The sequence below is a fragment of the Chelonoidis abingdonii genome, chromosome 4 (assembly GCF_003597395.2).
Source record: "Chelonoidis abingdonii isolate Lonesome George chromosome 4, CheloAbing_2.0, whole genome shotgun sequence".
NCBI lineage: Eukaryota > Metazoa > Chordata > Testudines > Testudinidae > Chelonoidis > Chelonoidis abingdonii.
Genome location: NC_133772.1, coordinates 23,589,924 through 23,611,232, shown reverse-complemented (window position 1 = coordinate 23,611,232; position 21,309 = coordinate 23,589,924). Strand labels below are relative to the sequence as shown.

The 21,309-nt window shown below is 59.8% G+C and overlaps 1 protein-coding gene across 6 annotated transcripts in view; it reads left to right on the top strand.

Annotated features, from left to right (window-relative positions):
• The window catches only part of NAV1 (neuron navigator 1), a 321,220-nt gene that overhangs the window by 283,012 nt on the left and 16,899 nt on the right, over positions 1-21,309 (top strand). For 3 of the 6 annotated variants that reach the window (XM_075064961.1, XM_075064960.1, XM_075064957.1), the window contains 16 exons: positions 1,300-1,438; positions 2,190-2,490; positions 3,747-4,440; positions 5,753-6,196; positions 6,624-6,665; positions 7,669-7,817; positions 8,775-8,945; positions 10,038-10,090; positions 10,377-10,400; positions 10,509-10,586; positions 11,845-11,928; positions 12,574-12,685; positions 13,950-14,071; positions 19,438-19,634; positions 20,182-20,347; positions 20,746-20,920. In XM_075064961.1, the coding sequence (XP_074921062.1) occupies positions 1,300-1,438; positions 2,190-2,490; positions 3,747-4,440; positions 5,753-6,196; positions 6,624-6,665; positions 7,669-7,817; positions 8,775-8,945; positions 10,038-10,090; positions 10,377-10,400; positions 10,509-10,586; positions 11,845-11,928; positions 12,574-12,685; positions 13,950-14,071; positions 19,438-19,634; positions 20,182-20,347; positions 20,746-20,920 (2,951 nt within the window). The remainder of the gene's footprint in view (positions 1-1,299; positions 1,439-2,189; positions 2,491-3,746; positions 4,441-5,752; positions 6,197-6,623; positions 6,666-7,668; positions 7,818-8,774; positions 8,946-10,037; positions 10,091-10,376; positions 10,401-10,508; positions 10,587-11,844; positions 11,929-12,573; positions 12,686-13,949; positions 14,072-19,437; positions 19,635-20,181; positions 20,348-20,745; positions 20,921-21,309) is intronic. The other 3 variants (XM_075064962.1, XM_075064958.1, XM_075064959.1) reach the window with 2 other exon arrangements.

Here is a 21,309-nt window from a genome sequence, read left to right as displayed (position 1 = left end):
GTGTTAATGTGTCTGGGGCCCCAGAGCACTGATCCAAGCGGGGTCATCGGTGCTTGTACAAATCTGGCCACAACCGGGACCCAGTCTCTGCCCTGACAGTCCTCCAGGACACTCAGGCTCTGGAAGATCATAGGAACACCAGGCACAAGCAAACTGATCACTAGGACTACCCCTAAACACACCTATCCTGGGGTTTTTTCACTGGCTGCCGCCTGAATAGCTATGTGAAATGTGCTTCTTAGTGGCTGAATGAGCAGCTGTCTGCCTCCTGCCCTGTCCATGCTGGGGGACCCTGCTGGTGCCCTCTAATGGGTCAGCAAGGGGACCGAGGAGCCCCCTCCGCCCATTCTCACACTGAAGACTGTGAATGTCTCGCCAGTGACTCAAATGGGGGCAGGATCAGGCCCCTAGTGAGCACACCAGAGCTCACGGCTAGCTCCTATGATGGGGCTGCCCCTGTGGCTAGGAAAGATTGGCACGGTGCCCTCCGTCTGGGAAGGCTAGCCAGTGGTTTGGACCGCGATACGGGATCCTGTTTGAATAGGATCACACCGTGTTCGGCTGACAGGCAGCCTTGGGTAGTTTGGCCCCTTCTGCATGGGACTGGTCAGACGTGACTAGCATGGCCCCCTGCCGTGTCACCGCCGCTGGCCCGAGCCCCAGGTCTGTGTGTCCCATGATCTCACGGATGATTTTAAAAACTGGGCTTAAGCATGCTTCAAACTGGGCTGGAGCCAGTCTAGTCGTGCTACCCACCCAGTCCCTGTGGATGCTCCAGCTGGGTTTTAAGCATGTCACAATAGCGGAGATGAAGCCTTTGGAGGAACATCCCACCCCCTCCTGTTCTTCCCAAAATCCCGGCCCACAGCCTGTACGGGAAAGAGCAGCTCTCCAGCCCCCCACAGCTGTAAGCCATGCAGAAGGATGTGTTATTGACTGCTCTTCCTAGGGCTGGCCGTGTAACACTTCCCTGCCCGGGGAATCAGCTGGCCAGGCTGCTTCCAGTGAATTCATTTGCTCTTCTTGGAGCTTCTTCCCCGCTTCTTCGTACGAGGGATGGGTCCGAGCTGCAGAATCCGGATCCCAGTTGTGAACACCCTCAGGTTCGGGGCTGTCTGGATTGGGGTTCCCATGGAGGCTGTGGCGGGTGGTGCTGGCACAGAAAATCCTTTGATGGCAGGCGGATGGCTGTTTTTTCTCTGGGAGCCCTGCAGGTTAGGAGCTGCAGCCTTGTTCTCCTGTAACACACAGCACTTGCAGCTGCACTCAGTGGGGGTCTCTCTCTCTCTCCTGCTCCAGTTGGGATGAGAGCAGCTCCATCAGCAGCGGCCTCAGCGATGCCTCGGACAACCTCAGCTCAGAAGAGTTCAACGCCAGCTCCTCTCTCAACTCCCTCCCGTCCAGCCCCACGGCTTCCCGGCGGAACTCAGCCATAGCGGTACGTGCTGGCCACCCCGCAGAGCTTGGGACGGGTCCACGCCCTTTGTGCCCATTCAGCGCTGGCGAAAGGGGTGGGGCGGGCAGACCTGGAGAGGGGCGGCCCATGTCCCAGTGAGAATGCCAGTGGGAGGGGGGTGTGCCAGTGACATGGGCACCTGGTGGCTAAGCCTGCGACCCGCCATCTCCCCACACATGGGGCAGCGGCGGGCAAGGATTTTGTCTCTGCTGATTAGGGCCAGCCCAGCTGACACCAGTTAGCATAGCTCCATTGACTTCAGCCAGGCTGCCCCGACTTGACTGCAGAGGGGCTGGCCACAGAGCCTGCTCTGGGTTATAGAAGAGTCTAGGTCATCAGAATGGGGGACTGTCCCATTTCCCCGGCAGTAATGCTGCATCTAAAGAGCTAGTCTCCAGCCCTGGTACAGGAGCAGAATGAGCCTTTGTGGCAATGGCACTGCGACAAGTCAGGATCCTGGGGTCTCTTCCTGGCTCCGGCACTGATCCTGCATGGCCTTGGGCATGCTGCAGAGAGGGAAACTGAGGCACTGGATGGGGCAGCGACACCCAGCGGGTTAGTAGTGGAGCTGGGAAGAGACCCAGGACCTCAGCCCCTTGCACTGTCCTCAAGGGTGATCTAGAGGGGAAGGCCCCTGCGTTCTCCTCCCCAAGCGGCAGCATCTCCTGCGTGGGCAGCAGGTGGGGTTGGTGGAGCGCGGCCCCCCTCACCTCTCTGTCCCCACCCCGCACAGCTGCGCACGGACTCGGAGAAGCGCTCGCTGGCCGAGAGCGGGCTGAGCTGGTACAGCGAGGCGGAGGAGAAGGGCCCGAAGAAGCTGGACTACGACAGCGGCAGCCTCAAGATGGAGCACGGCACCTCCAAGTGGCGGCGGGAGCGGGCTGAGAGCTGTGACGAGACCCCTGCCAAGGGTGGGGAGCTGAAGAAGCCCGTCAGCCTGGGCCCGCCGGGGTCCCTGAAGAAGGGCAAGACGCCCCCTGTGGCAGTGACCTCGCCCATCACCCACACGGCCCAGAGCACCCTCAAAGTGGCAGGTGAGGCTGCAGCGGGGGGGAGGGCGTTGAGTGCTCCCACTCTCCCACGCCTTCACAGGGTGCGACCCCTCCAGCCTCAAGAGTGGGATGTGCTGAGGACGGGCCCCGTCTGTGGAATCAGGACTCCCCCTAGTGGCTGGCACAGGGATCACGCCAGCCAGCTGCTCCCTTAGCTCCCGGGCAGGGGTTCGATCCCCATGGCTGGCTGAAGTGGCTGCGTGCTCAGGATTCAGCCTGGGGATTGGCTGGGAACCTCCCAAGGAAGGCTATGAGAGGAGAGTGCTGCGCCCTATTGGAGAACACGCTAGGGGGTCTGGGGGAGAGCGTGTGGCGGGTTCAATCCACCGAGGGCTTGCCCAGGCCACTGGGTGATGTGGGCAGCTGGTGACCTCAGGCTCATGCTGCACCCCACTGGCACCGTCCCTGAGAGTCACTGCAGCATGGATGCAGAGCCCCATCATCACTCTGATTCCCCAGGGGCATGAGAGGTGTCACATCATGTCCTGCTGTGACAGCAGCCATCAGAGAGCCGGTCAGTCCCATCATCCCAGGGGCCGTGCTGGACTGTTCCCTGCAGTGTATTCACCGTCCCGTAGGCTCGGCCCGTCCCAGGGTTGCCAGCTGTGCCTCCGGTTGGCAAGAACCACATAACGGAGCAGGGCACTTGCTGGGTCTTGTGCAAAAGTTAAGTGTAAATCTTTGATGTGATCTGGTGGTTGTGACCCCTACCGGGCAGCACCCTTCCACTCTGGGGGATTTGGTGCCCTTCAAGTTTGGTTTGGTTCAGCCTTGAAATGAGGCTGTTTTTTACCTGGAAACTGTGTCTGTTTCCATGTTGAACAGCATGGTCCCCTGCTCCAGTGCCACCTAGTGGAGAGGGCACTGCACTGAGACTCAGGAGAGCTGGGTTCAGTTCCTGACTGTGTTGCTGGGTGAGTCACTTCCCCCTCTGTGCCTCAGTTTCCCCATCTGACCAGTAGGGATGATGATTCTGGCTTCCTTGGTAAAGCACTTTGGCATCAATGGCTGCGAAGTGCTACATAAGAACCAGGGCTTGTTAAATACTCTAATCACACCAGCTCCTTGGGAACTGGCTCTTTCAAGGTAGGTGAAAGCAAGGCTGTTTGCAGAACAGAAGCTCCCTGGATGGGTTGAAGTTCATTGTGCCAGGGGAGTCCAATCCCAGAAGGGCCAGGGGGCTGGGGTATGCTCCTCTATTGCTTGTGACCTTCTCCATCTCACTCCGCTCCCCCCAGGCAAACCTGAAGCTAAAGCCACTGACAAGAGCAAGCTGTCTGTGAAGAACGCAGGCCTGCAGCGCTCTTCCTCCGATGCTGGCCGGGATCGGATCGGGGATACCAAGAAGCCTCCCTCAGGGCTCGCCCGGCCCTCTACCTCTGGCTCCTTTGGCTACAAGAAGCCACCTCCTGCCACTGGCACGGCTACAGTGATGCAGGCGGGTGGCTCGGCCACGCTCGGCAAGATCCAGAAGAGCTCCGGCATTCCTGTCAAGCCTGTCAATGGGAGGAAAACCAGCCTGGATGTCTCCAATGCCGGGGAGCCTGGCTTTCTGGCCCCTGGGGCTCGCTCCAACATCCAGTACCGGAGCCTGCCGCGGCCGGCCAAATCCAGCTCCATGAGCGTTACAGGCGGGCGTGGCGGGAACCGGCCTGTGAGCAGCAGCATCGACCCCAGCCTCCTAAGCACCAAGCAAGGGGGCATCTCAGTGTCACGGCTCAAGGAGCCTTCCAAGATCGGCACGAGCCGGAGCACACCAGCGCCGGTGAACCAGACAGACCGCGAGAAGGAGAAAGCCAAAGCCAAGGCCGTGGCCCTGGACTCTGAGTGCATCTCGCTGAAGAGCATTGGCTCCCCCGAAAGCACCCCCAAGGCCCAAGCCAGCCACCCCCCTGCTGCCAAAGTGGCCGAGCTGCCCCCAACGCCGCTCAGGTAGGAGCCAGGGAAGCCTCCCAGCACTAGCCCCACTGCCACATGCAGCCACCCCCCAGCCTGAGCCAGGGCTCCTCCCCTGGGCTTGCATGAGGGTTGGCCAGACAAGATGGAAAATTGGGTTTTCGACTAAGAAATCAAACACCCAAGCCCCCAGATATTTCAATATTTGCCACAGTGTCTCTTGGAAGTTGTAGTTCATTTACCTCCTGTCCCCATGCTTCTATATGGGCTAGGCTCCTCGGCTGGACTCCATCTCCCATAATGCATCATCGGTAGGGTCTCTTAGGATGCGTGTCTTCCGTCTTCCAAGAGCTGAGACTAGGGTGCATCATGGGATATGTAGTCCAACTAGGAAGTTGGGCAGATCAAGGAGAATGGGACTATGAGACAGTTGAACTACATCTCCCATGAGGCATTGTGGTGGTCTTTCCAAGTGAAATATTCTTGGTTTTCAGCTAAGAGTTGTCAATGTTCAAAGGGGTGGGGAGGACTTTCTCGCCAGTTCAGCACAACCACCCTTCTCTTTCCGTATGTGTACGTGACAGAGGAGCCTGACAGGGTCAGATCCCTGGGCTTGGCCAGCTGGCACTGATTCCGTAGTGTTTGGGGTAGTTTGCTTTTTTTTGTTGATACCAGCTGCCTGTTCCTAACCAGCAACCCTGCAGTAACGCACCAGCACATGCAGCTTGGTGCCAGTGAGTAGCACTGCACTAACACAGAGAAGAGGGGAGCCCAGCCAACGGGAACAAACCCCTGGGTACGTATGGTATAAAGAAGGGGGTTCGCTGTGGCTAAGAAAGTCGCTCCCCAGGGAGTTCTTCCAAACTCTGGTTGGGGATCCCAGAGCAACAGTTTCTGTATAGAAAATCCCCAAGGCGCTGCCTTCTCCTGCCATGGAGGGAAGCGTATTATCCAGAGGGGCATGTGTGACTGTTGAGCAGCCTTGGGGTTTTGTACGTTTGCCCATCACACTGGCATCTGGATGTAGACCTCGGTCAGGGAGAGCACTGCGGAGGTACAGGGGGGCGGTATGTGAAACTAGAGAAATCGCTAGAATTAGGGTCTCCAACAGACTGTTCAAGTGCCTCCTCCCTTTTCTTTTAAAACTCTCTCCCCAAAAGTGGATCAGGCATCAGCAGTAGGGCTGGGCCCCATACGCTGCGAGTGCAGGATGTGAGCCTGACTGGGCCGGGCCCTGCTGCACTTTCAGGCTGCTGGTTAAACAGCCGAGCTCCTTCCCCTCTCTGGGCTTAGCCTCAGGCCCGTCGTCTCCGCTGCTCCTCCTCATCCCGGTTCTGTGTTCCCACAGGGCACCTGCCAAGAGCTACGTGAAGCCCCCTTCCCTGGCCAACTTGGACAAGGTCAACTCCAACAGCCTGGACCTGCCCTCCTCCAGTGACTTGCCCCAGCCCCACGCCAGCAAGCTGCAGGACCTGCACCCGGCAGCTGGGCACCTCACGCCCTGCTTTGCCCCCAGCCCGGCCCCCATCCTCAACATCAACTCAGCCAGCTTCTCCCAGGGCCTGGAGCTCATGAGCGGCTTCAGCGTCCCCAAGGAGGGCAGGATGTACCCCAAGCTCTCAGGCCTGCACCGCAGCATGGAGTCCCTGCAGATGCCAATCAGCCTGCCCAGTGCCTTTTCCGGGAGCAGCGCCACCACCCCTGCCCCTGCTGCCACCCCTCCCGTCAGCACAGAGGAGGAGACCAGCGAGCAGGGCTGGACTGGCAGCCCCAGAGCTGCACATCTGGACAGGTGCCACCGGAGGAGGGGGAGGGTGGGCGGAAGCAGGGCCATCTCCCAGATGTGCTGGAGCTCAGCTATCAGAGTTGGGGGGCTTCCAGAGCCTCCCTGCTTTGCTGTGGGGGCACAGAACCCCAACCCCCACCACGCTCCCATGAGGAGGGCTGCCTGACCTCTTGGGGCACCCAGCAGCCCTAGGGGTGGACAGCTTTGTGAGGCACAAGCCTCGGGCCGGAATCCCCGCCGTGCCCTGGAAACGCCGGCTCCGGTCCCACCCACCCCTTCTATACCTGCTCCCAGTGAAGCCAGCAGACTGGACCCACCACCAAGCTGGCAAAGCCCCTGGCTGGGCATTGCCCCTAGCCTGCCCCTGGCGAGTGCCCTCTCTCTCTCCCAGCCCACGGAGCCAACCATGACTCGTGTTTCTCTTCCTCCCCAGCACCAACCGCGACCGGAACACGCTGCCCAAGAAGGGCCTGAGGTAAAACCTCAATGCCTGTGTGGCCCCTCACGGTCACTCAGGGACCTCTCAGCTGCAGGGAGTGGAGTACTAGTCCTCCGTTAGTGCTGGGACCTGAGGCTCTGAGAGGCTAAGGGACTTGCACAAGGTCACTGTGGCAGAGCAAGGAACTCACCCCCGGTTTGCTAGGCTAGTGCTCTAACCACTGGGCCATCTTCCCTGTCCCTCGCCCTCTTGCCCCAAAAGCGTGGCTCTGCTGCCCAGGGCACCGCAGGTCACTCAGAGCAAGGGCAGAATATCGTCCCCCGGAGCAGTGGGAGACCAGCCTGTCATAGATGCCAGAGGTCCCGCTGTTGTGTCGAGCCCACGCCCCCTAGCCTGGCTTCCCAGTGCTGCAGCTGGCATCTCAGGGTATGGCTACACTGGCACTTTACAGCGCTGCAACTTCCGCGCTCAGGGGTGTGAAAAAACACCCCCCTGAGCGCTGCAAGATACAGCGCTGTAAAGTGTCAGTGTAATCAGTGCGGCTCCCAGCGCTGCACGCTACACCCGTAGAGGATGTGGTTTACATGCAGAGCTGGGAGAGCGCTGCCGCTCCGACCACACTCACGCTTCAAAGCGCTGGTGTAGCCATACCCTCAGTCTCCCCGTGCTGTCCTGGGCAGCGGGAAATGCCTCAGGGCTGAGGGGGACATCTTGGCAAGAGACGGGTTTGCTACACCAGAGCTGAGCCCAGCCCTCCACCTCCTTGTTGCGCCTGATGCTCTGGAGACAGGCCAAGCCTTCCCCCTCACCATTGGCTTCGTCAGATCCTTGCAGAGGAAGAGGCGGACCGAGCCCCTAGAACTGCCCCCACAGCGTCCCAGTGGGCGCAAGGATCTGCCACGTGGCTTTATTCTGAGCTCTTTGGTGACAGTCGTGGCCATTCCAAAGCCCTTTGGCCACTCGACCCTGGCTGGGAAAAATGGACTAGCAGGGGCCCCCGGCAGCGTTGTCTTGCTGATCTCTCCCTTGGCCCTGGCAGGTACCAGCTCCAGTCCCAAGAAGAGACCAAGGAAAGGCGCCACTCCCACACGATTGGTGGGCTCCCGGAATCAGACGACCCATCAGAGCTGCCCTCGCCTCCCGCCCTCTCTGTGTCCTTGGCCGGGAAAAGCCCACTCACGAATATTGGTCAGTTTCCCATGGCCGGGTCAGGGCCAAATCCCCGGTGGGTATAAACCAGTGCAGCACCACTGAAAGCAGCATCCCAGGAGCTCTGCCGGTTTACACCAGCTGAGGAGCTGGCCCCTGGTGTCTTTGCAGCACCCGAGGATCACAGCAAGACCTGTGTGCTCCAGAGGTTGGAGCTGGCTTGTTGGCGGTGCCAGAGGGCCTTGCCCATAGCAACCAGAGGCAGAGAAGCCCCATGAAGTGCCTAACCCACTCATGGGCCCTCTGCCCAGCCTCTGGCGCCTGCCCTCTGCTTCCTCTCTGGGCAGCCTCCTCACAAAGGGCCGTGCTCTGACATAGTCCAGCTGTGGGTGAGTGAGTGGGGGCTCCCAGTGAAAGCGCCCCCAATGAAAGTGAGTGGGAGGCAAACTGTCGGTAGGAGAGTCCCTCACGGGTGTGGGGCCCACTTCTCTCACTTGTGCCAGAGGAACTGGCTTCAGTGGAATTTTCCTGATTTACACCAGCGTGAAGGTTCAGGCCCAGTGGGGTTACTCCTGGTTGAAACCGGAGTGAGTGAGCGGGGGATCGGGCCCAGTGTTACTCCTGTTTTACGCCAGAGTTACTGTGGGGAGGGATCGAGGCCAAGTGGGGTTACTCCTGATGGACACCGGCTTTGGGCATGAACTCACTGTTCCCAGGATTCACCACTGGGGAGAGCGTGTGGGCCAGCCTCAAGCAGGTATTCCTCACCTAGGTGTACTGGCCTCGCTCGAGTCTCCCCGTCCTGCCCAAGCTGAGGCTCTGGTCCCGAGCGTGACCATGTGTGGCATCCTCCCCCACCTTTCTGCGTCCCTGGCTCCTCAGGGCTCGGACTCCGGCCCCTCCCCACCCCATGCTCCCTGCTGCTCTGCTCCCCTGGGCCAGGCGCGTTTCTGACCCTGCCTCTTCTCTTCTCCCTCCCCTGCCTTCTCCATGCAGTGAGTCCCACCTCTGCAACCACTCCACGGATCACCCGTTCCAACAGCATCCCCACCCACGACTCCGCCTTCGAGCTCTACAGCACCTCCCAGATGGGCAGCACCCTCTCCCTGGCAGACAGACCCAAGGGCATGATCCGCTCGGGCTCCTTCCGGGACCCCGCGGACGACGGTGAGACACTCGTGCTCCGGCCGGAGCGACGGGCTCTTCCTCCCCGTTATCTGGGGGTAGCATGGCTCCATGGTCCCCTACTCACCCTTCCGTGCCTCGGGCATCCCTTTTGGTACCCATAGGTGGCAGCAGCGGCGACGCTCACGATCCCAAGCACTGAAGCATTTCCCGCTACTGGGGAGACAAGAAAGGGGTAATCCTGCTGGCAAGCGAGTGGGGAATCCTGTCGGTCTCAAGGCAGCAGGATGGGTTAAACCAGCCTCCCCCATTGAGTGTGAGAGCAGTGGCTGGGCCCATTGGCTCTGTCTGCTCCCTGCCCCAGAGTGCAGGCTCCATGGCTCCTCTGGAGGAAGGAACCTGCACATGCCTATTGGGGGAGAGGGGTTGAGCTCAGAGATGCCCCTGGAGGTGTCGGGCTGTTCGTGCAAAGCTGGGCTGGGAACCTGGCTCTGGGCTCGCAAGTCCCTGAGCGTAGATGAGCAGATGGACACAGGGGCTCCAGGTACCCACCTGGAACGTTGTGATGGGTTTGGTAGCCGAATGGGTGCTGGGAATGGGTTGGCTCTAGGACCAGGAAGGGAGGATTTGGGCAGCTGGGGATGCAGATCCTCATGGGCTCTGCCTGGAGGGAGACGGAGCCACCATGGGCAAAGCGCAGGGCTGGGAGTCAGACTGTTCCTGGCTGTGCCTCGCCATGTTATCTGGGGCAAGGCCCCCCATTCCCCACACCCTGGTGCCTCAGTTTCCTCAGCTGTATAACAGGGATGGTGATGCTGACCCGGCTCTTCCCAGGGATGAGGAGGGGCTGGGAGTCGTCAGGCTCTGCTCAGTGGTGTCCCTACAGCATTGTGAGCTCCTTGGCCAGGTGATGCCTCATGACAGGGGTGATTTGCCAGGGCAGGCTGCCCAGCTGAATGTGGCCCCTGCCTGTAACCTCTGCAGTACCCCTCCTGCCCCTGCCTCCCCATTCATCCCCTGCTGTGGCGCCCCACAGACCCCTCTGGGAAAGGCAGTACTCCCCCCTCCCTGCTGCACTCTGAGCCAGGGCACGGTGGAGGGCTCCGTGACTCAGGCATGTTTGTTCTATTGCAGTTCACGGATCAGTGCTGTCCCTGGCCTCCAGCGCCTCCTCCACCTACTCCTCAGTAAGAACTGCTCCCGCGGTCTCCCCGCCTGCGCCGGGGCGCTCCTGTTACCTGCACGGCTGGGGGGTGGCGGATGGGCCAGGCCACGTGCATGGGGCCTTGGAGGGGTGGCTGCAGCCAGCTGCTGTCTGGATGGCTTTGCGAGAGGAGCCCCAAGGTGGCTTGGGGCAGGGTTCAGTTCCATGCATGGCTCTGCCCCCGATCTCTGCCTGCGCCTCACTTCCCCCCTCTATCCTAATGCTGGCCTCTGTCTGTCTCTCCTTCCTGCTGCGCTGCGCTCTGCCAGGCGGAGGAGAGGATGCAATCCGAGGTGAGACCCCAGTTCTCCACCCGCTCTGACGGCTCGCTCCTGGCCCCCGAGGGGGGGAGCGGCCCACTTCTCTCTGACCCTTCCCCCTGTGCCTTCTCTCCCCTCCAGCAAATCCGCAAGCTGCGCCGGGAGCTGGAGTCATCCCAGGAGAAGGTGGCGACCCTGACATCTCAGCTGTCAGCCAACGTGAGTCCAGCCGCAGCTCCGGGCCAAGCCTAGTGCTCGTCTGGAGTGAGGGGCATCATCAGAGGTCTCTGGACCCACTAAAATGCCAACTGTGCTAATATCCTAAAGATGGGGGGAGGAGTGGTGGGGCATCACCCCGGGGACAAGGCAGGGGTCAGGCGTACCCTGCCCCGGCAAGCAGATGACCCTGCCAGGAGCAAGGAGGGGAAGGCTCAACCCATGGCGGACGTGAGGGGCAGAGCTGGTACCGAAGGGCAGGCAGGGCAGAGATGCAGAGGCCAGTGCCCAGCACAGGCACTCCAGCCTGTGGAGCTCTCCCTGGGACAGGAGATGGTCACCGAGGCAGAGGAGATGGGTCAGAGTAGCAGCTGCTGCAGCTAGCAGTGCAGTGTCCTCAGGGGTGGCTGAGGCCAGTGTGTCCCCTGTGCCTGGCACCCTCAACTGGCAGGTTGCAGGAAGATGCCCGTTTTGACAGCACCCACTGCTCTACGTTGTGGGGTGGGGTCACCTCCCCACTGAGATCATCCCCCCGCATGGCTGCTCTCGGCAGGGCAGGAGCACCACCCTGGAACCACACAGCATCCCTATGGTGCGCAGGGGCCTTAGCACGCTGAGGAAGCCTGCTGCTGTGCGGGGGCGGCGTGGCCCTGGGAGATGGCCTGGTGCGTCCCAGCGGGAGAAACTGCACACACCATGTGGCGTGGCATGGAGTACGGCTGCTCTGGTCTGTGTTGTCGGCACCACGGCTCCAGGACCAGAGGGGTCGAAGCGGCAGGACCCAGAGTGGGCACTGAGCTGGGAACCCTCCCAGCCACTGTCAGCCCTAGGGGAACCCTCCCACAAGGACCACAGACTTCCCTCCCGCCTGCTCCTATCCCTGGCCCCATCCCTCCTCACCCTAGACTCCAAGTGTCCATCCCCACCTCTGGCACCTTCCCTCTGGCTCCCACCCCTCCCTTCGGGAGACAGCCTCTTCCCCGGGGGCGAGAGATTGGGGCTCTTCCCCGCCCTTGTTCCGAGAGACTGTGCTGTAGTACGGACTGGACTGTGAGCCCAACGCGAGGCTGCTGGGCTTGCGAGCCTGGGTCCCTCTGGGACAGAGCGGGCAATAAAGCAGCATGCTGGGAGGTGAGGGGGGAATGTTGCACACTTGCCTCCCCCACACCGGGCACTTGTCACGCAGCGGCTGCCGGTCTGGCTCCCCACCGTGTTCTCTGTTCCCCAGCTGAGTGTGACGCCCTCTTCCGCTGTCTTTCAGGCTAACCTGGTGGCGGCCTTTGAGCAGAGCCTGGTGAACATGACGTCCCGTCTGCGCCAGCTGGCAGAGACCGCGGAAGAGAAGGTGGGTGCTTCGCAGGGAGAGTTGGGCAGCTGGCGGGGCACCGGGGTCTCTGTGCCAGGGAGCAGGTCTAACCCCCTTCCTCCATAGGGTCTCCTATTCGCTGGCACTGAGCTCAGCACAGTTCCCTGTGAGTCCCCTCAGAGGCAAAGGGCTGCCTGACCCGTGGGCAGGCCAGCTCCTCTGTCCAGCACCACCAGTGCCCCAGCAAGCCCACTGGGTGATGGGGAAACCTCTTCGTGGAGAAGGAGCAGAGCCTGCTGCATCCTTGCAGGAGGCTGGCTGTGCTGCAGGCTGGAAACGTACCTACCCCCACACGTAATGCCCTCGCTTGTCCCTGCTGGGCGTGACCTTCTCCTGTGTCCCTGGGTCTGTGCTGGCTGGTGCTGTGGGCTGCCCTGGAGTGGCTTGGGTCATTCCTGGACAGCGATGTCCGGCCCTGGGGCGCAAGCCAGACCCTCCTTTTCTTTTGGGCATCCCTGGAGGACTCTGACTATTAACCCTGGAGGCTGATGGCCTGCTGTGCCCAGCACCCGGCATGTGTCCTGGCTGGGAGGAGAGATGCTTGCTGTGGGCGCGGGTTAGCGATGTCCCTGGCACCTCCACCCAACCAGGGACTACAGGATATCTTCCCTGTGCTTCTGCCAGGACACGGAACTGCTGGACCTGCGGGAGACCATCGACTTCTTGAAGAAGAAGAACTCGGAGGCCCAAGCCGTGATCCAAGGAGCTCTGAACGGGACCGACATCACGCCCAAAGGTGAGCCAGGCTCTAGCAGTGCTGCCATCCCTGCTTCTCGCTGCTGTGGGGCCAGCGCCAGGCCTGTGATCTAGACCCCTGGGTTGTGTGCTCGTCAAGGCAGAAGATCCAGGTCCTCACCAGGATGGGGAGGAAAGGGGGATGATGGGATTCTGCTCATTCACAGAAGCCAGGAGGATTAAAACACTCCCCAGTGCAATGTCTTGCATTCTCTGCCAGGAGAGATGGAGTGTCCTCTACCGCCCCAGCAAAGACCATCCTGCATCAGCCTCTCCCGTCTCTCAGCAGCACATGTCCGATCCGTATCACTCTCACCAGGTCCTTGTGTATTTGCTGCAATATGTATGAGCATCTCTTTCAAGTCCAGGCAGGAGAGTCTGGAATCTCACTGAATCAGATAACGTTGGCCGGTGATGATGAGAGAGAACCCTGCATGGTCTATCAGCATGTCCCAGCAGGAGCAAGCTGCTGCTGTGCACGGCCTGTGCTGTTGCACTAAAAGCGACTTGTTAATTACAATCAGCCATTCCCAGGGCACTGGGGCGCAGATCCTCAAAGGTCTCAAACACTGAGCTCCCATTGATTTCAATGGGAGTTTGGCACCGAAGCAGCTTTGGAAATCTCACTGTGGTGCTGAGCATTTGGAAATCTGGGTCTAATTCTTACAGTCCGTGCAAACCCAGCCTGCACAGAGCCCTGTCACAGAATTCACCAGAGAACCCAGCCCCTCTGCTGCAGGACTGTGGGAATCCCAGCTTTCATTCCACACGTTTGTTTCTAGCTTTCCTGGTGCTTTGAAAGCCTGATTCAAATGTACCTGATGCAGAGACATCTGCCTGAGTCTGCAGAGAGCCTGAACCAATAGCTAAGAGTTGTGTACTACCCTTATTTGCCACTATGGGGTTCTGATCCTTGCCCCCAAAATTAGCAGGGTGTTCTAGGAGGACAAAGAACCATTATTAGATGGTGGCAAAATGTCTTAAAGCTCCCATAAGCACAGATTTCTTGGAGACAGCACACTCCTCCCGTAAGGGAAGATAAGGATCCCCATGGCCCTGGACGAGTGAGAAGCGAAGTGCAGAGAAGTCCAGGGAAGCCACTGCAAGGTGCAGGAGCTGGGGAAGGTGGCTGAGCGAGGGGAGCAGAACAGGATAGATGGAGTGTCCGAATGGCTCCAGTGGGGAGGGCTCTTGGCCAACACGTAGATTCTCAGCCTCTCTCTCTCTGTCTCCCTCTTTCTCTGCCTTCCCCCCTGGGACCCCAGAGCTGCGCATCAAGAGGCAGAACTCCTCCGACAGCATCTCCAGCCTCAACAGCATCACCAGTCACTCCAGCATCGGCAGCGGCAAGGATGCCGACGCCAAGAAGAAGAAGAAGAAGAGCTGGGTAGGTCAGGGGGGCTAGCGAGGGGCAGCGCGGGAGGAAATCGTGGCAGGATCTGGCCCAGGATCGGGCTGTCCACGCTGTGTTCTTAGTGCACAAGGCACCCCAGTGGCATGGGGCTGGCTCCTTGGTGCCCCGGATTAGCACGCTGCTATCTGCCCCATGGGAATGCTGCAAGCTGGGACTTCCTCTCGGAAGTGCTTTGCCAACTCTGGCTCTGGGGCTCAGGGCCGAGTCGCCGGCTGGGCGGGGTTCGCAGCCTATCCGGGGAAGCTCCGCAGCCCAGTTCCAGTACGCGTGCACCATTTCGGACTGATGGCTCTCACCCTCCAATCCCACACTGGAACTGCTGGCTCCTGCAATGCAGCCTGGGGGGAGTGCAGTTGGACACAGCAGGGACTAGCCCGGTAGCCCTCCCATGCCAGGACTCCCCATGGGGGTCAGTTCCCACTTCTTTCCAGCTCCCAGCTCAGGTAGAGGGGAAGGGCTGGCAGCAGCAGGCTAGGGGAGGCTGCCTTGGTCTCCAGGGCTCTCTAGCCATGCACTGACCCCAGGCAGGGCTCTGAGCAGTGTGTGTGATTTAAGTCTTGCTTTGTTTTGTTTTTTCTCCCCCAATGCTGACCCCAACCCTTTTTTTCCAGGTATATGAGGTAAGTCTGACACTCCCTCCCTCCCGTTCCCCATGTTTTGCCCCCCTGTCCAGGGCGATTGCTCATTTCCAGTGGGACGGCACTCATGAAACTAACCATTCCATCCATTCCACTGGCACTCACCACCCGTGGAGCATGGTCCATCCACCGGAGTTGCCGAGCCTTGTTACCTCACGGGCTTGTTTTAGCTTTGAAGCCAGCTCCTCAGCCCCCATCGAGCTCTTGCCAAGGGGAGTTGGGCTCCTGGGTCTGAACTGTCAGAGGGGGCTAGGGCTATTGGGTGCCCTTGAGTTTTGGTACCTGAAACACCTGAGTGGTCTTTGGAGAGATGCTCTGTCTCTGCCACAAGACCTGGGGCTCAGGGCAGCAGTGGCTGGACCAGGTTCTCTGGCCTGGGTGGTACAAGGGGTCAAACTGATTAATCAGAACCTGGAAACCTATGAAGCTGAGTACTCCAGCTGGCTAGTCGCTGCTGATCATACAGGCCGCACTCTGGACCTCCTCCTCCGGGTGAGGAGCGAATCCCTAGAGTGCCGCAGACCCGGAACTTTCTGAATCTTTTGGGACTGTGACAGTGGGCTGGGTTGGCACTTGTGGGATCCTTCTGCCGCTGGCCAGACTGGGAACACCCCAGGGCAGCTGTGATGATACCTCATGTCCTGAAACCACCTGCCTTCCAGGCATCTGCGGGTCTTGCTCAGTCTGTGCAGGTAGCAACAGGTACAGGCCAGCTCTGAGCCCTCAGCCCGTTCTTTGCGTGTCCAGTCCCGGGTGCACTGAGCATTCCCCAGATTATCCAGCCATCTGTTCCTGAAGGAACCGCAAGTATCAGAGCATCAGCCCTCTGCATAGCACCCCCACTAAGATATATTTATAGCAAACACGAGAATACATTCATCATCAAAGACAAGAGATTCAAGTCATGAGGATTCTGGAAACAATGTTACGCTGAAAACAAAATCATCATACACTTTCTAGAGGCTAAACTGACCCTCCTGGCTAAAGTTTCTCACCCGAAGTTTTCATCAGCATCTTCAGCCAATCCGGTTGAGACCCCTTCCTCACCCTTACTCCTGGGTTGCCAGTGTCCCCACTCCCATCCCGAATCTGCTGAAACCAAATTGGACAAGAGGGCAAAGTTCTGCAAGCTCCTTCGTTTACTCAGCTCGAAAGGTGGCAGCATCTGGTGCTTGGAGGGGGGGAATTTGAGAGTCAGGAGATGTGGGTCTAGCCTGACTCTGCCACTGACCGCGTGGGGCTGTGGGCAAGGTTACTGCCCCTCTCTGGTGACGGTGTCCAGCATTGCTACATGCTCCGAGTAGATGGTGGCCGAATGTCCTTCAGCCCATAGGCACAGGTTTATAGAGGTTGCAGACTCAGGCCCTAACGTAGCACAGGGTCCCCCAGGGCACCCTAGTTCCTCTCAGTGGGCGGTGTCCATCCTTGGAGGGAGCTGGGTCACCCTCCTTCCCCTCTGAAATATGCAGCATGACCAGATATATTTTAATATGAAAATCTGTTGGCAAAGGCCAACTCCACAATCCTGTGAAAGACCCCATTGTATTTCAGGGTTACACCTGCTCCCCAATCAAACTACATCTCCCATGATGCACTGCAGCCGCGCAATTGTTATAATGCACAGCCTCTCCTGTCCACAGAAGAGACCATGCATCATGGGAGTTGTAGTCTGACTGGGAATTCTAGCCCATGAAGGAGGACAGGAGCATGAGGCAACTGAACTACAACTCCCATGTAGCACCATAGCATCATTTCAGAATCAAAATATTTCAGTTTCTGACCCTTTTTTTTTTATCTCCCCCCCCACCCCCCCACTGAAAATGCAACATTTTCAGCAGGGAGCCCTCCGTCCTGACCACACTGTCCAATCAGCTCTGCCCACCAGGCCTAGCCCACCGGCCGACAGGCTGATGCCCATCCGCAAGGCCCAATCCTGCCCTCTTTGAACCCAGCTTTGCATGGGCTCCAGTGGGAGCAGAACAGGGCCTTAACTTCACAGGAGAGGCCTGGTCCGTATGAGTCTGTCAACCATGCTGCAAGACCAGGGTAAGGAAAGGGCAATGCACCGATTGCCAGTCCTGTGACATGGCATCTGGTGATGCCCCCTGCGATCCACAAGGGCCAGTTGGCATCCTGCAGTCGATGTTCAAGCTGCTCACCCTGCGAGATGAGTGCTAAAGGGGAGCAGCCTCCTCGAGTGATCTGAAGTTGGTGTGGGACTATGAATGAGGCAGGCGCCACCCCCATTTCAGAGTCCCGTCTGGCCCCCCGAGCCGTCCTGTCAGTCAGTGTCTGTGTTCTGTGCCCCTGGTGTGTGCGTGTGTGCATGCTGCATGCTCCATCTGGGGTGCGGCTCGAGCAGGAGTCTGGGCTGCCAGGCCCGTCACGTGTTAGCAACCCTGCCGTCCTCCTTGCTGGGGAGGCTCATGCAGAGCTGGGCACGAGAAATGTCCCCTGTCCGAGCCCTCTGAGTCCGGTGAGCCTTTTGGGGCTGGATTCCCCAACCTTGAGTTAGGTTCCTTGCACCAGCAGGAGCAGGTCCGTTGAGTTCAGGGGGGCGGGCGTGAGCCTTGCAGAATGGGGACATCAGGCACCAAAGCGGGCGGCTGTATGGGCATGGCCTTCTCCCTCATACCACGAGCCAGGCTCCTCTATGATCAGAGCCACGGAGATGTTCTGTAGCACCACACGGGCCCCCAGCCACCATGTGTTAGCACTGTGATTTGGCATCTGTGGTGCTTTTCCCTCATACTGGAGCTTCCCACCAGCTGTGCCTGGCCTAGCAGAACAGACTCAAGCCCCCAGAGACAGGGACTGTGCGCTCCTTGCCTCAGACCTGTTGCCTTTCATGGCATAGCCAAGCTAGGCTTTAGGGGAATGGGATGTCCCACGCCCACCAGAATAGGATGTTCCTGTGCTAGGCTGTCCCCTAGCTGCGTGCAATGGAATGTTCCTCCGATGCCATCCCGGTCGAATAGTATCCCTTGCCAGCCAATCTTCTGCAGGCATAGAATTGGGGATGGCGATTGGCTGGAGAGGCGGTAAGGAATTTCCCAGAGAACACTAGGACTGGGTAACCTGCATCAGAGACCCGAGGCTGATCCCTGCCTTCTGCACCCCTGGGTGTTGGCAGTTCCCGTCCCAGGAGTCCTGCCCAGGGCAGTCGGTTACGGCTGCTTTGAGCTGAGCCAGCCCCAAACTAGATAGAGCGGCCGATGCAGTAACAGGCCCACTGTGTCCTCCTGTAGGGCTGAATGGTGGAACCAGCGCCCCCAGCAAAGCAGCTCTGGAAAGAGAAACCCCAACTGCTGTCCCTCAAGCTGTCCCTCTCCCCACTATCCCATGCCCCCCTGCCAAAGCAGGGAGGAGCCCCCGGAAGTGGGCTTGAATCACACGCCTCCCTCATATTGCAGTCCCCTTTCAGGGTCGTTTCAAATGAGGGTTGGATGACAGCAGGCCAAGGTCTTCCCTGGTTGGACTCCCCTGAATCCTGCAGAGTCCTGGCAGGGCTGGATGTGCCCCACGGCGCCTCCTGCTGCAGTGGAGCTGGCATGGCATGAGTGGCCCTGCCGCTGTCACGCTGACCTGGGGTGCCAAGGGGTTGTGTATGGATGCCCGAGAGCCGCCTCATGGGGGACATATTCTGTGTGTGCTGCCAGGGGGCAGTGATGGGACCTGTCCATGGCCCCATGGGATCTTGTCCCTGGAGTGTAACGCGGATGTGCCTCCAGCACTGGGCACTGCCTTGCTGGCTCAGCCAGGCTTGGCGAGTGCCTGCACTTGCCTCTGCTGCTGCTTGCTCGGACGCACTTCTGGATTCCATAAAGGGGAAGCGTGCCTGAGCACTGTGGGCACGATGGGGCCTGCCCATGGGGGTGGGGGTTCCTGGCTGCCCTCCGTCGGCATCAGAGGGTTTATTCAGGGAGGCTGTTTCTCCTTCCCGGGAGCACTGGGCTCACCCGGGGCACAGCGGAGTGCTGATGGGCCTGGAACTTCTGTAGCTGGATCCCTCGGACTGTGCTGAAGCCTCTGAGGTTACAGCTTCGTCCTGCCTGGCCTTTGGTGGATCTGGGCCCTAAGCATTGGGCAGCAAGTGAGGGCAACAGGGATGGAGGTCGGGGTGGGGGGCACTCTGCCATGCAGGGTCCCCATCCCCACTTAGGTCTGGAGGGACCCTGATATTTACAGTTGGCCCCTTCCTTATGGGTAGCATCCCTCTCCCCTGTGGGGTGGCTGAGTAGCCAAAGGAGGCAGCGCAGGCAGGACGTAAGAGGCGCCGACCCCTGGCTGGGGCTGGGTGACGTGTAAGGTAGAGCAGTTCTTTCCTTCTACGCAGGCAAGGGGATGCACCAGACATCCTGGTCGGTCTCCCTCAGGGCTGGCTCCTCTGATGCAGCCACCACCCAGCGGGATGCACTCTCGCAAGCGGGCCTGTGGGGGCACACATGGCACATGCATTTGTGATCATGGAAGATCCACCTACCCTCCTGTGGAGTTCCCCCATGGGGCCAGTGCGGCAGCAGAAGGGCTGGGGGAGCTGGAATTCCCCAGAAGGAACCCAAGATAAAACTCTCCCTGCCAAGCAACCCTGGAGTTCGTTGCCCGCTGGCCAGAGCTGGGGTCAGGATGGAAGATGGCTGGTGTCACAGCTCAGGTGATCTGTGGTTTAACCTTTCCCGATGTCGTCCTTGTCTCCTGCAGCTCCGGAGCTCGTTCAACAAGGCCTTCAGCATCAAGAAGGGCCCAAAGTCAGCCTCCTCCTACTCAGACATCGAGGAAATCGCCACCCCTGACTCCTCAGCCCCGTCCTCTCCCAAGCTGCAGCACGGCTCCACTGAGACCGCCTCGCCCTCCATCAAGTCCTCCAACTCCTCCTCCGTGGGCATCGATGCCACTGAGTAAGGGCAGCCCTTGCCCTGCGGCTGGCAGGGACTATGCATGGGGCCAAATCCCCAGCTGGAGTAACCCAGTGACGCTGCATGGACTCCAGCTGGGAGCCTGGCTCGTAGACTCAGATTCCTGTGCCAGCTGCTCAGGCCCCAGGCCACGGTGGGGATCACCCGGCCCCTTCTCCCTTCCTGGGTACGGCATGGCTGGAACCCAGCACTGACCCTGGCCTAGTGGATTCATTGTCCTCAGCACTGCTACTCTGGCTAGATCTGGATGCGGGTGGACAAGGTAGCTTGGCTGGTATTGTTTGCTTCCCTAATGCTAGCTGGTCCTGCTGCCGCATGGGCACAGGAAGCCATTGGTGCATCGGCATTGGCTGGGCTCTGTGACACCTGTCGCCCACCCAAATCTGGCTGCTGCTCAGTATCCTCTGAAAGCATCACTCAGACCCAGCAGTGGCCACTGGGTGGAAGTCGGGGTCACACCTTGCTTCAGCACCCCCTAGCAGAACACGCTGTGACTGGCTACTCTATGGGTGTCTTTTCCCTGGCGCAGGCTCTTCCAGGCCACCGAGGAGGAAGAAGAGCCAGAGAAGAAGGAGGTGTCAGAACTGCGCTCAGAGCTGTGGGAAAAGGAGATGAAACTGACTGACATCCGGCTGGAGGCTCTGAACTCAGCCCACCAGCTGGACCAGCTCCGTGAGACCATGCACAACATGCAGGTGAGGGCCCCATACCTGCATGGGGAGCCACGGACCCACTGCAGAGTGGGCCTGGTTCATCGACCCTGGGCTGCTCCCCTGGCTTGCCTCTTCTGGCCATTTCCAGCCCTCTCCCTGGTGGGGCACACGGCTAGGTGCGGCCAGGCACCACCTCCGATCTGCTCTGGGTTATGTGCTTTGAGCACACGGTCTGGCCTGTAGCCTTTGATGATTGTGCGGCTGCACTCTGGTCTCATGGCATCGGGACTCAGTGACTGCGCGGCACGGGAGAGGGGGTAGGCTAAGAGCCCTGCCGGAGCAGCCCAGGGTCTGTTTTCCCTGCACTGGCAGAGCTGGAGGGTTCCTGATCTGGGTCCATGGCCGCGGGCTCTGCTCTGTAACCCCTGCCTTCTTCATAGTTGGAGGTGGATCTTCTGAAGGCTGAGAATGACCGGCTCAAAGTGGTCCCAGGGCCTTCGTCGGTGCCAGGCTCCATGCCCGGGCACCTCAGGAGCACGTCAGCCTCCTCATCCCCACGGCGCTCACTGGGCCTCGCCCTCACTCAATCCTTCAGCCCTGGCTTGGCAGATACAGGTACGAGGGAGAGCGGGATGCATTGGGAATGGGCCCTCTGTGCAGCAGATGGGCACCGCTGACCACAGCATGGAGCTGCAACCCGCTCTGGGGCAGGGGTCTGGCTGCCTCTCTGCCACGGGCTCTTCTGTGGGCTGGGATCAGCCTGTGCCCCATGGAGCCTGAGAGGAGCCACACAGTGGATGCAGGGGCAGGTGAGGGGCTGATGTGCAGGGAAATCCTAACCTCTGGAAGCCCCAAAGGAGCTGGGACCTCCTGCCCTTGGGGCCAGATCCAAGGGTCCATCCCAGGGAGCTGAGGCGAGGGGCCTGACCCTGCCTCGTTGCAGACACTAGGAGCCGTAGCAGGCTATAGGGGTCAGGCCCTGGCTCACAGGGCTGTCGGAGGAT